The sequence below is a fragment of the Triturus cristatus genome, chromosome 3_2 (genome assembly GCF_964204655.1).
Source record: "Triturus cristatus chromosome 3_2, aTriCri1.1, whole genome shotgun sequence".
In the NCBI taxonomy this organism is placed as follows: Eukaryota; Metazoa; Chordata; class Amphibia; order Caudata; family Salamandridae; genus Triturus; species Triturus cristatus.
The window spans coordinates 853628919-853642424 of NC_140584.1; the positions used below are offsets into that span (position 1 = coordinate 853628919).

General features: G+C 42.7%; 1 protein-coding gene across 2 annotated transcripts in view; it reads left to right on the forward strand.

Annotated features, from left to right (window-relative positions):
- The window catches only part of LOC146858301 (uncharacterized), a 223098-nt gene that overhangs the window by 86846 nt on the left and 122746 nt on the right, over positions 1–13506 (forward strand). For both annotated transcript variants that reach the window (XM_085649132.1, XM_085649131.1), the window contains exon 3: positions 4341–4434. In XM_085649132.1, coding sequence (XP_085505258.1) covers positions 4341–4434 — 94 coding nt within the window. The remainder of the gene's footprint in view (positions 1–4340; positions 4435–13506) is intronic.

The following is a 13506-nucleotide window of genomic DNA, read 5'->3' on the forward strand; positions in this document are numbered from 1 at the left end:
CTGCACTCTAAAGGTTTGTCGGAGGTGATAAAAATACCAATATCCCTGTAAAAGTGATCTATGACCTTTCATGTAACAAAATATTTCATTGTAGGATTTAATAAAGAGTAGTAACAATCTACCCTTAAATGCCTATTGATTTTAACATATGCTTTTAACAATCAATATGTCAGGCCTACTTCCTTTTATTTTCACTTTTCATTATTAACAGTTCTATAACCTTTATCTTTGGCTTGTCACCATAACCAACTCAGACCTACTGTGTTGGTCATAAGCCTTCCACGAGGCAACCATCCGGTATACTGTAATAAAATTGCAAACATTTACAAAATAAAGATGTCAAAACAATATAATTGTGTATAATATAAATGTAATTCATATGCCTGGCCTTCTGCCTTTATTGTATCTTTTCATAATAAACAATCAGGCCAATAGCCTTTATCATTGGCTTATCACCATAACTAACTCAAGCCTACTGCACTGGGAGTAACATTTCCACAAGGCAATCATCCAGTATACAGTCATAAATGTACAAATGTATGCAGAATTACAGTCAGCTGACCAAAATACTATATATCTTGAAACCTACCAAGGATATGCATATCGTTTGTCCTCATGGTTTGTTCAAATGGATCATCGACACCGAAGCCCTTGTTTACTAAGGTAATTCTGAAATTCCATTTAGCAAAATGCCTACCCTCAAGCTTTAGTACATTGTAATAAAAATCCATCCTTAAAAGCCTATTGCCTTTAACACACGCTTATCACAGAAAGTAGTCAAGACTACTGGCTTTGTCATAATGTTTCATAACAAACAGATCAAACCTATGAAATGTGGCTTGAATTTTCCCAATGAACGGATGAAGCCTTTACAATTAACCATTGGCTTTACATGTTACCTAACACCGGCCTATACAAGTGCACATAAACTGGCAACCATCATTCACACAGTTATTAAGTTACAAATCTGTAGAAAAATATTGTTTGCAAAACAATATACAACCCCTCTCAACAGGGCCTATCGAACAATTACTGTGAAAACCCTAGTGTGTATCAGAGTGGGGGACCAGCGCCAAAACCCTTGCCTACTACAGTAATCTGTGGGATTACATGTCAGAAAATACCAGCCTATAGCTTGGAACACACTGTGATGATAACCAATTGTTTAAGGTTTACTAGCTTCACAAAAGTTTTTGCCTTTGCTTCCTAAAAAGGCTAAGGAAATGGTAACCCGGGCGTTTATCTTGTCTAGGTTAGATTACGCCAACGCTCTGTACATCGGACTTCCAGCTTACCAGCTAAAAAAGCTACAGATTGTACAGAATGTGATGGCTAGAATTTTACTGGACAGGCCAGGTAGATCCAGTGCTAGTCAGAACCTCAGAGTTTCATTGGCTCCCGGTTGAGCAGCGAGTACGGTTTAAGTCCTTGGTATTAGCTCATGGTGCTCTTTATAAGAGCAGGCCTCAATACCTTAGTAGGCGTTTCTCGTTTTATGAGCCGTCTCGACAGCTCCGTTCGACGGGTCAATACCTAGCGGTGGTTCCCAGGTTTCGTTTGATTAGGCTAGGTGGCAGCTCTCTTTTGGTTAAAGCAGCCAGGGCCTGGAATACCTTGCCCTTGGAATTACGAAACATGGAGAGCCTTAGGCTATTCAAAAAACCCTGCTTTTTAGGTCTCGCCTGACCCAGCGCATGCGCTGGTCTGACGAGACTTATTGAGAGGGCTCCAAAAAGTGCTACCAGGCCAGCCTAGAGCTACAGTGCATGTGCGCGGGCGCATGCGCCGCGCTTTCCTGCGATTACTTTCACTTTCGCAGCCGCACGGCCGCTTTGATGTTTGATTGTGATCGCGATCACGATCACTTTCACTTTCGCGCTCTGCATAGCCAATAGGTCTCGCTTTTGGGACCTTATAAGTGTTTAGTTATGCAACTGTTGCATGGCTAAACACTTATAAGGTCCCAAAGGCGAGACCTATTGGCTATGCCAATGCTTGTTAAGTAATTGCCTGCTAGGTCCTTGTTATTTCTGGTTTCCCTTCCTCTCTTTCTGCTGGCGTTCGCGCTGGGAGACTTTCTAGTAGCCGTGCGCGCTATAAAAGGATGTTAACATAACAAAACACTTTTCACAGTTAATAAGCTAGGCCAACTCCCTTGGTTGTAACGGTTCATTGTAAGCAGTGCAGATCTAAGGAAACAGACATAATGTTTCCCAGTGCACTAATTGGGCCTATAGCATGCCAGCATAACTAACTCAGGCCTACGGTTTTGATCGTATGCTTTTCCCCAAGGCAACCATCAGACAGTCATAAAATGGAAAGGAATACAACATGACAATTGCCTAAGCAAAGTACGATCTGTAGGCTGTAATATTGAGTTATAACAATGCACACTTTAATGCCTATTGACTTTAATATATGTTTCTCACAATAAATGTCTGGCCTAGTGCCTTTATCATTACATTTCATAATAAACAGATGAGGCCTACAGTCATGGTCATTGGCCTGCCGTCATTTAAAAAAAATTTTTTTTTTAGACAAACTTTATTGGGATTTCCATTTGCAGGTATATCATACTACACATCACAATGAACATTTAATTATTCCGGGAACACAGGATACAGTTCAGACTTGGTGCAGCATCCAGTCAAATTGTGCTGTTGTCCACAATATATCGCTATAATGTCCCAAGACCGCTAGGAAGGTCACCGTTCTATCCCAGTGTTTGGCCTGCCGTCATTACAAACCGAGTCCTGTATCAAATATAAGCCTTACCACTAGCCAAAAAGTTCAATGCAAGCAGTCTTTTTTTAGTGGAAGCACACAATTTTAGCCTAATCAAATCCTGCACTCTGGGATAAATGACTTATAGGTGGATCCTAAACCCCCTATCTCAGTAGTACTCTTAAAGGTCTTTTTTTACTGATCACATAAGGTAATGCGACAGTTGCACTGTCAAGCCAGACCTACATATCCATGTGGATTAGTGCATCCCATACTGCTCTCAAACATAAAACTGCACTCTGAAGTCCATGATTGAACAGGAGGGCTCTGTGACTGCCCTCCTCCTACCCCTGCTGCTGCCAGAGAATAACATACACTGTGAATAATGTTGTTATCTAAGACACTTTAATAATAATAATAATCCACATTTGTAAAGCGCGAACAATCACCCGTAAGGGTCTCTAGGTGCTGGGGGCCGTCGGGAAGATTAAGCAAGCTATTGCCCAGAGTCACATGGTGCTGGGCTAATCTGCCACCGGCGCCGGGGATCGAACTGTGATCCCCAGATTCGGGAGGCAGTCACCCTGGCCGCGGCGCCACACCTCTTCCCACCACATTAGCAGCATTGCTATGTCCTGTGTGTGCCCCTGAAAGTTCAAGCTCTGACAGCAATACTGCTGCTGGCTCAGGCAGCTGGATATATAAACAAAATATTCACAGCTGAGGAGGGGAAGCACTCTTTTCTGTGAAAGCATACAATTTTTGCCCAATCAAAACATGTACTACTGGCTACCAACATGTGGGCGAAGCCAAAGCCCCTCTCTAGACTCCTCCTGAAAGCTCTTTTTAAGGTGAACACATTGTGTCTGATGACAGCTGTATTGTCAAACCAGACATCAAAATCACCACAGAAAGCAACGGAAACAGTCATGAAACAGCATTCCGCACACGCAACCTCCGGTAGGAGTTGTAGGCGAGTGACTAGAACTGCTGCCTTGGGAACATGGGGAACCGAGCTTGAATCCGGCCCTGGCTCAGCATCTGGGAAAATCACTCAACCTCCCATTAATAACAAGGATAAAAAGAAAAACAATCTGTAACGTTTTGTGTTCTGTTGTAAATCTTTGGGCCAGGTTTGCGCTGTAAAAAATTGCAAAAAATAATATTAGTATATTCACATTCTACATCTTGCTTTGCTGTCCACCAAGTCCAATCTCGTTTACACAATTACCTCTGGATATGTAAATAACATGCATTCATGTAACCCACCTCTCCAGCATCCACCACAGTTTGAAACCTAAAACCTGAAAATGTATTCACTTTCAAATTGGAGGGTCAACCTACTGGATTCCAGAGAAGAATTTTGACTTGGTGTGCAGTCCCCATTCTCTCTTTGCTCGCCTGATGGCAATTATTCAAAGCTATAGTGAAAAGGTACAACATTTTCTGTGAATTTTGAAAGTAGGGGAAGAGCTATACTTAAAAACCCTGTGGCCTAATTCATCATGAGGTTTTATAGGGAGTGCTTTCTTCTTTTTGACGCTATCACTAGGTTTGTGCAAGCTTCTGCACACAGATCCAAGGATCCCATCTCACTTGTGTTCTCTCCTTCATAGGCGCTCCAGGATTGCGTGGAGGATCTGGTCCAGCCCTTTCGGAGTGACCGCATTGATCTGGTGGCCGGAATCGATGCTATGGGCTTCATTTTAGGTATTATGTAGTTTAATGATTACTAAATGAACTCCCTGCTGTCATTCAATCTACCTTTTATCTCAGTTTCCAAACCTGTTGCCATTTACAAAACCTGGGGGCCAATTCACAAATGAAGCATGTATGATATCCGTCTTGCGCAGGTTTACAGGCGTAGCTCTGGGAAGGTCATGTGACTTTTCTGCCAAGACTCAAGTGGGTCCTCCATGGCCTCATTATAGTCCAAGTTCCCTTCAGTGTGGTGCTGGTTTCAGTGTTTTTGTCAGGCTAAATGGCGTCTTTGGTGGCTTCGTGGACTAATGTGTCCACTGTAGGGGGCCTGTGTTTTACCTCCTGGTCTCAGGTTCACATCCCGGTGGGTCCACTCAGCTTTTCAACCCTTTGAGGTTGATAAAATGAGTAGCATTGAGCTGGGTAGTAATAAACATATTTTATTCAGTGCCACGATACCCTTCTGGGTGAAGGCGAGCTTTACAGATACATATGTTGTTATATTTTGTTGTGTGCTGTGCTACGGGTTCTGTTAGTGACACATTTACAGTTTATTGGTACTCATTTACTCCAAGCTGATGTCAGGGGCAATTCTAATGTGACTTCGAGGGCTAGCACTTTTATGAAACACACATATTTGAATCCACATCTGTTCTGCCATTCAATCCAAAATGGCACTACAACCAAGAAACCACATTTCTGACCCGTAGGTCCATGGACTCCAAAATGACACTTCTACCAGGAAACTAAAGTCCTGCTCTATAGGTCGGGGAAGGCACAACCTCGGCTACACAGGACTTCCTGGAGGCCATGACAGTGGAAAGTGGCATTTGCACTCCTTGGTGAGTCGGTGATGTTTATTCATAGCAGAATCTAGTAGGTGGGTTGATGCCAAATTTGAATCCGAGGTTAGTAAGCGGTGCATCCTAGTGTTTCTTCTAACTTTTACTGTCAGAAGTATGTATTGGTAGGGGGAAACAATTCCGGCTTTAGAATATTTTTCTAATTTTTCTAACTGCTGAGACCTCAAAATACTGGTCATGCCTGTATAAAACCAGCCAGGTGGTAACCCTAATAATACACCAAAGGTTGTAAAAGATTTTTTTAGCTTGAAGAAGTTAAAATTAAGAGGCAATGTTTACAAACAGTCTCTTCATTTGCGAACCTTTACTTGTAAATTGTGAAATGGCTTCCTGGATGACAAGCCTCTGTCTGATAAAATATTGTGGGGTTAAGATGAGCACTTTAAAATGCATGAGTGTACCAAAGATTGATACGAGTCAGAAAATGCTGTCTAGATAAGAAATTCTTGCTTAAGGCTAATGATTTGAGATCCGTTCTCTAAACCTCTTCTGCTGTACAAACCGGGCTTCTGTATGTGTGAACCTATAAGTAAATTTTGAACCTCTATTTTAGCTTTATTCATTTTTACATTTATGTACCCCCTCTGTACCGCTTCCATCTACCTAGACCCGCTATTTCCCCATAGCTTCTTGCCACGTGTGTCCTCTCCATTTCCCTTTACTTTTTCTCACCTTCAAGCCCTCTGGCTCCTACCTACCTCTTTTGTGTTTCTTTCTCTTCCTCCGGTTTATTTTTTATCCTATTTACCTACGCCTCAGCTCTTCTCTCTGACCTCTCCTACTTGTAGTATCTTCTCTCTCACAATTCCTCTCATTCTTAAGTGCATCTCTGACATCTATCTCTTCACCCACTCATTCCTGTCCGTCCTCCCATAGGCCCTTGGCTTGAATTTCCTCCACTCATTTTCTTTCCCTCCAACCAGTACATCAGCCTGTCCGCTTCTCTCCCTCTGTCATCTTTCTGACCTCTTCTGCCTCTCCAGTGCATCCTCTCTCCTGAATGCCCCTCTGGGAACACACATACACTCCCAAACTCAACACATACAGGCAGCACTCCTGGAAGTTTAGCCCTGCACTCACCTTAGGCTATCCAATCCGAACACAAAGCACTCCGGGCAGCTACACCAAATCCCATCCTAAACCCACAGCATTTCCTGCCATCTCGGACATACCCAATCCGCCTTCGCTTGACACCACACTCTACACACTGAACCATGCAGCATCTCACACTGCCTCTGACCCAAAGACAAGCCGTTCGCCTATGAAAACACGCATGCTGCGAAAACACACAACACCCTGCTTAGAATGGCTGAAACCAAGCATACCTCACCTATGCTGAGCTCCCAGACCACTGCAACATACCAGACCTACCCTCCCTACGAAAACTCGCACATAATGACCTTCATACAAACAGCCCACTCCCTACTCAAAACATCCCTCCGCAAACACACCTACCTCCCTTCTCAAGAGGTTCTCACACTCCCAGTCCAACACCAACTTACACTGAAACTCATTTCACTCTTCTACGAACATCCTTTCATCAGAACCCACTTCACATCCAGGCCAGACTGGAAATAAAATAGCAGCCCTTGCAAACCTGTTCAAATCAGCCCCATTCCCTATCCATTTCTGAATTCCTATCCAGCCGTTCTCTGTCTCCCCTTCTCTCCTGTCATCTACCCCTATGATTTCGCTTTCTATCGCTCTATCACTTTTTCACCAGTTGTCTCTTTCTCTCTTTTTCTGTCTCCCTCCCTCTCTCTCTCTCTCTTCTTTCATCGCTCCGCTACAGTTCCGGCTCTTCCTGCTGAACCTCCACCTCTTCCCACGCTTATTGGGTGCAAGTTTGTAATGTTTTCAGCCGTCAGGTCATTATAAAGAGCCGCCTCAGGGAAAAAACACACCCTAAAGAATGTACTACTAATTTTTATTAGGACAAGGTGGAAGGATGGAAAACCCACTCACCCCCCCTACAGAATCCTCTTTGGGAAATCTCACAAACCACACACCTCAGGTTCCAGTTCTGATCATCCTTGCAGTCCCAAAAGCTCATTGTTTTTGGTCTTTCGGTTTGCTTGCAGTGTTTCAAAGTCCTTTGAAGGAGCAGGTGCGCTAAAAATTAAACTTACATATTTTGGGTAATTTCATGATCATTATAAATTTATCTGGTAATCTCCCATTTGTATGGTTTGTATTCCCATAGAATTCTCTGTATACTTAAGTGGCTGTAGTGCATTGTTTGCAGTATTTATGTAGCGCTTATATACCCCTATGTGGGGTGCTGAAGCTGTTGCCTACATGGGTGGCGCTCTACACCATGTAGGGTATGTCATTGGAAGGATGGTGTCTTTGTTTTGGACCTATGTGGGAAGTGTTTTCATGTCATGTGTGATGACTACCGAAGTGCGGTTATTGTGTTATGGGATGCAGCGCATAGCAATGTGTTGGATGATGAAGTGTGAGAGACTCAGTTTATGGTATTCAGTATGCTAGTAGCTTTGAACATCTCTGCAGGTCCCTTTATGATATTTTAGATGATACAGCGTGCGTAGCTGGTTACTGCACTGGGTTGTCCAAACAGATTTTGTTTATAGTTGTGGTCCTAAGCTGGCATGGTTAGAGGGAGAGAGAAGTGGAGAGATCTGTTGGGATGGACATTTTTACTATCATCCCATATCCTATGTGTCTATTTGAGATGTAAAGAAGTAGTCAGATAGTATAGATATTTGGGACCTGCAGTGGTGACACTATATAAAAGTCCTCCAGATTGTCCAGCAGTGTATGACAGATTTCTTCATTTATTCCATTCCTGTTCATTCGGTGATATGTGTTTTTGGCTGTACAGTGCTGATGGACAACCCTCATAGCAGATATGCCTTATGTGAATTTGAGAGGTAGAAGTTAGAATTTGCTGCTGACCTCTATGTATTATGGTTTTAGAATGACTGTGGGGCATAACTGTTTGGAGGTACCTAACTATATACTGACAAGGCGAAACATAGGTCACCCCTTAACTGCATACCAAAAGCAGTTTGCTGGTTGAGTTGTTTACAAGTTGTGGGTTCGAAGCAGAGGATTGAGCGTAAGGGTCAAACTGTTTTAGGGGCTCTGTTGCTGACGTGGATGGTGCAGTCATCCAAGAAAGAGCCATGTTTTAACTGTCTTCGGAAGTGAATATGCCCCTTGGTGCGTCTAATACTGGCTGGTAGTGAATTCCACAGCTTTGCGGCTTTTACTGAGAAAGCAATACCTCCTGCGGATTTCTTATGGCAAGATGGTATGAGGTTAAGTGGTGTTATGTTTGGTTTCTACTGCTTGAATTTAACTTGTAGGTATAGCGGCCCTTTTCCTTGGGAGGCTCTGTGGCCAATGCAGGGAGCCTTGAACATTGCCTTCTAGTTATTGATAGCCATTGGAGTGATTGCAGGACTGGAGTTATGCGTTCTCCTGGGTGAAGGTGGAGAAGAAGCCTTGCGACAACATTTTGGATGAGTTATATTTTGCTATAATGAATGAGGGTAAGCCAGGGCATAGGCTGTTGGCATAGTCAAGATTCAATCATTAAACGAAGCAGCATTATCTGGGTTGCAAGACTGACTCTGGATCCCGTTGGCCTTGTGCCCAATATACTTTTTTATTTACACGATTGTCATATTGTAATAGTATAAGCTCTTTAAATACCTTACAAAATATATGTAGTCCAGCAATTGAACAAGATCTCCTCAGTCGTATACCTTTGGTTTCTCAGGACCAGGGTTACTACCAAATATTAAAGAACTGGAGGTGCAACCCTTATCTTAAATGAAGAGTTTAAAATGTTGTTGAATGATGGGGAGAGAATTTTTGCAAATTCTCACAGCAGCCATCCTGGTGCCAGTTCAGTTCCCTTTAGTTTATGGGATACCGCTTCCACCTAATCCTCATGGACAGTTCTGAACTTGACCAGAAATAAGATCCCTGGCATGCTTGCCGCATCAGCGTTTCATTGCAAAGTGGTCTAAGGCTGAATCAAAGTTTCCTTGATTTGAATTTTTCAATGCATTTTAGAAGCAGTAGTTTTATAACGGGGATCCCAGTTTTGCAGTTCTTTTCTCTTTGACATCTCCATTTGCGTTTACACGTTTCAGTCCGCATTATCTGTATTTATTCACATTTCTTTCAAGTTTTATAGAAAAAAGCTGAAAATACTTTTTTCTACATTTGTTTAGCTATGCTTGGATGACAGAGTGGCTATAATGCTGGAGTCAGCCTATGCTGTACAACATTATAGTAGACTGCAATATATCAGCCGAGAAGTAAAATAAATGTAACACAATTTAAACATCCCTGGGTAATCTTTTCTCAGTAAACCTAACTGGCAATGTGAACAGTGATTGGTCTGCAATTCATGACTGATAGAATGTGGAATGATCGAAATAAGCCTGTATTTCCAGTTTTTCTGTTGTAAAAAGTAAATACAAATATGGGGACAAAATATTTTCTGCCTATATTTGAATGTAAACAAATAATAAAAACAAAACTCCAGAAGCCTTATTTATAAGAAGCGTTTGAGCTGCACACCAGCGCCCCCTGCAGAGCATGCTGTGCCCTGTGTAGTACAGACCTGGTTGCAAGTTCTAGGTTATCTTTGTCACAAACCTTTGGGTGGTGTTTGAGTAATTCCCAAGGCCAGATCTTGTCTTTTGGGGTAGTCTCTACCGTTCCAGTGCTGCATGTCTCTTTCTCATTTGCGTTGATACTTCAACTGGGTCATTACTCTCGTCAGTGTTCTGTCATTTCTCCCCTCCTGTAGCCACTGGGTTGTTTAGTTAAGAATTCAATTGAATTGAAAAGCTGTTTTTCGGTTTGTCTATGAGTTCGGCAGCATTTACGGAAGCTAAACAAACCTTTCCAATCAAATGGCGTAATTAAAAAAAAATTAGCATGACAAGTGTCATGTATGTGAGGGATGGGTGGGGAATAAAAAGGCAGTCAAAAAGTTGCATTTTAACTCCATCAGGAAAATTTGCTCTGCGCTGCAGCAATAACCGTTGAGCAGAATTAGAGCAAGGATCGCATGAAACAAGACCTGTACTCAAAGGTGTGACTTTGCTTGGTTTGTAAAGCCATTCAGTCGTTTTTGAGAAATGTATGGTACAGTAAGGTGTCAAAGAGCTTTGAAAGCTTACTGGAAAAGAATAGAGTAAATCTCAGCAGTTAATGAGCAATGCATTAGGTTGGTGAATTATAGTTTTTATCATGGGATGCTAATTATGGTTTGAAATTAACCAATACTGGCCGATTTCAGTGGATTTGGGGGCTTTTATTTCTTAACCATAACGTTTCTTTCTTTTTTTTTTTTAACCATCTATTACGTTTTTTGTATCTTTCTGTCAATCAACCCATTGGACGTGGGAAACTTTTCTCCCATCGTCCCTTTCGGATCGGCGATTCCACAGTTGGAATTGTGGATCGAAGTAATCTGATTGGCAAGAATAATGTATCTCTTGCGGTAGCCATTTCAGGAATCGGAGCACGGTCCCCGCATCTTGCAGAAAAAGATAAAAGGCCATGTAAGGGTACAGTAGGGTAGGCACTCTCTGGCTCCCAACCTGCAGTAGGGAGACCTGGCAGGAGGACCCTCAAAGCACCTCCATTGGTGTAAGTTAAATACTTTCAAATAGTCACAGACTATGCAGATGCTTTTTTGGCATTTGTGGATCCCTGAAACTTAAAATGGTGGCCGGGGCCCGCAATACAAGGATTGGTACCACAGACCCCAGCTGCATGAGTCAGAAAAGCTTGTCCTCGGTTAGTGGTACCCAGAAATGAGATTTGCGCTGAATTTGTGGTACCAAATAGGAATCCGCAACCCCCCCCCCCCCCCCCCCCCCCCAAAAAAAACATTTGAAAAGACCCTAGGCAAAGAGCAAAATGTATCATTTAAGCCCTATGTGTAATGGGGTTTGGCAGCATGTAACAAGTCAGCCGTAGGTCAGACCCTCTGGCCAAAGGCTGTTGTGCTAGGCCACCAGAGGAATATTTGGTGCAGGGTCTTGCGAGAATCCAGGTCATACAGCCAACTCCCACAGCACATGATCATGGGCTGTGCGCAGCTGTTGGTGGCACCAGTAGATGGTTGGATGAAGAATCGGCCACAGGTTAGCCTCTGTGGCCAACCCCAGATTTATATAGATGAATGCCATGCGTAGAAGGGGTTATACGCCGGTAGATGGCTGGGTACAGGGCCTGGCCAAAAACTGTGTGCAGAGGGGGTTGGCTGTCCTTGTTGGGCTGGGCACAGAGCATGGCCAGAGGCCATGTGCAACAGGGGTTGTCCACCCTTCACCTGTGTGTAAGGCTTGGTGAGTCCAGCGTACCCTGGTTTCACAGTTCTAAGCCCAGGAATCCTGGAAGGCTTCAAACATAGAAAATAACAATACATGTGTGTGTTTTTAGTTGCATTATATAAACCCTTCCGTTTAAACAATTGAATTCAGATAGGATGTGCTGCACCTGCCGTTCTGCGAGAGTCTGAATCTAAAAAACATTTGTGGTCTTTAAATTCTGTATCTCTTGGCAGATTGTTTGAATCCTTAAACAGCAACCAAACGAAGGAAGGCATCTGATTGGTTACACACTCCACATTATCAAAAACAAGTCCATATCATTGAGAAAAAGGAGCCCATGCTTTTGACTTCTACTCTGTGCAGAGCAGATTATTAACATATCCTTCTCCTTTTCCTCAAGAAGGTAAATGTCCAAAAAAGATAGTACCCAGATTGAAAATGAAGCAACTGCTGAAGAAGCAGGAGAAGAGGTTGTTGAAATTCTTTCAACTCTTGGAAAACCCAGGCAGAGTGTCAATGGTCGTGCGCAGCAGAAGTTCTCTGCCAGAAGCCGGATGGGTCCCTACAACCAACCCCTACAGCGCTCAGCTGAATGCCTTGCATGACGGAGGTTGATCGCACAATGTGGGTTGGGTGCAGGGCCTGGCCTCATGTGGCTGTCCCTCGCTGTGTACGGCTGAAGTCTCTATGCATAGAGGGTAGCGTTCTGTCTGGCTGGCTGAAGGCCCATGTTCGCTATGCCGAGCCAAAGACTGCGCGCAGCAGGGGCTGGGTGCAGAGACTGGCCGCAGACAAGTCCCTGCTAGCAGTACCCACTGTGGATGGCCAAAGGCCTTGTGCAGCTGGAGTTGGCTGCTCACGGTTGGTTGGATGCAGGGATGCACACGGTAAATGATTTTAAAAAGAATGCTTAACTCATTGGGGAAAACCAAAGGTTAAAGTGAAGTTATGGTTAGCTTTGATTAATACCAATTACAAATGCCTAAAAAAAAGCTTAGACATTCACTGAAAAAACACTGATAATGTGAAGTTGTGGTTGTGAAACAAAATCGAGAATATGAGGGACATTTTGAAGTTATGGTTAGAGCTTCAATCCAAAACTCACACAATAGACATGCAAACCATAACTTGCACATGAAATGTAATCTTTTTGACCTTGTAATATATATTTCACTAAGCAACAACACTTAAAACGGCACTTTAATATAAAATACAATCTCACAACTACGTTTATAGTATTATTAATTAGTTTCTATTTCACAGTGGTATTGGTAATATATATAATTGTATCTGTAAGCTCATATACAACATTTGTAATTGCATCTTTACATCAAGATCATTTTATCCAGCATGCGAGTTATAGTTTACATGTCAGTTGTGCAAGTAAGTTATGGATTGCAGTCCTAACCATAATGTGCAGATTTAGGGATTTTTCCAGCGGTAAGTTGCAACCATAACTCCTCTTTAACTGTGGTATAATTAGCGTCATCGTGTTTATATTTGCCCATGTACATAATCTATATATTTCCATGTACATCATCTAATCATTTATAGATTTGTCATTTATAAATCCCCTTGTGTATTGTCAGTGTATTTCCAAAGTATAATCTTTAGCCCTTACTACACTTGTGCTGCTAATATGGGCGCAGATTGCGCGTCCGCCAATTGCCAATCGTGTGAGATGCTGTACTTAGTGGGTATCCAGTTCTGAATTGCAGACCCTGGAAACAGAAACAATATGAAAACTACACATGTTCTCCCATTCCAAGGTGTACGAACAGACATTTGTACTTACTTAGTCTCGGAATTTTCACCAGATTTTACCTCAGTCTGAACATGACTTCTAATCCCATTCTGGCCACAAATTGGAGTTTGCTAATGAAACAAGA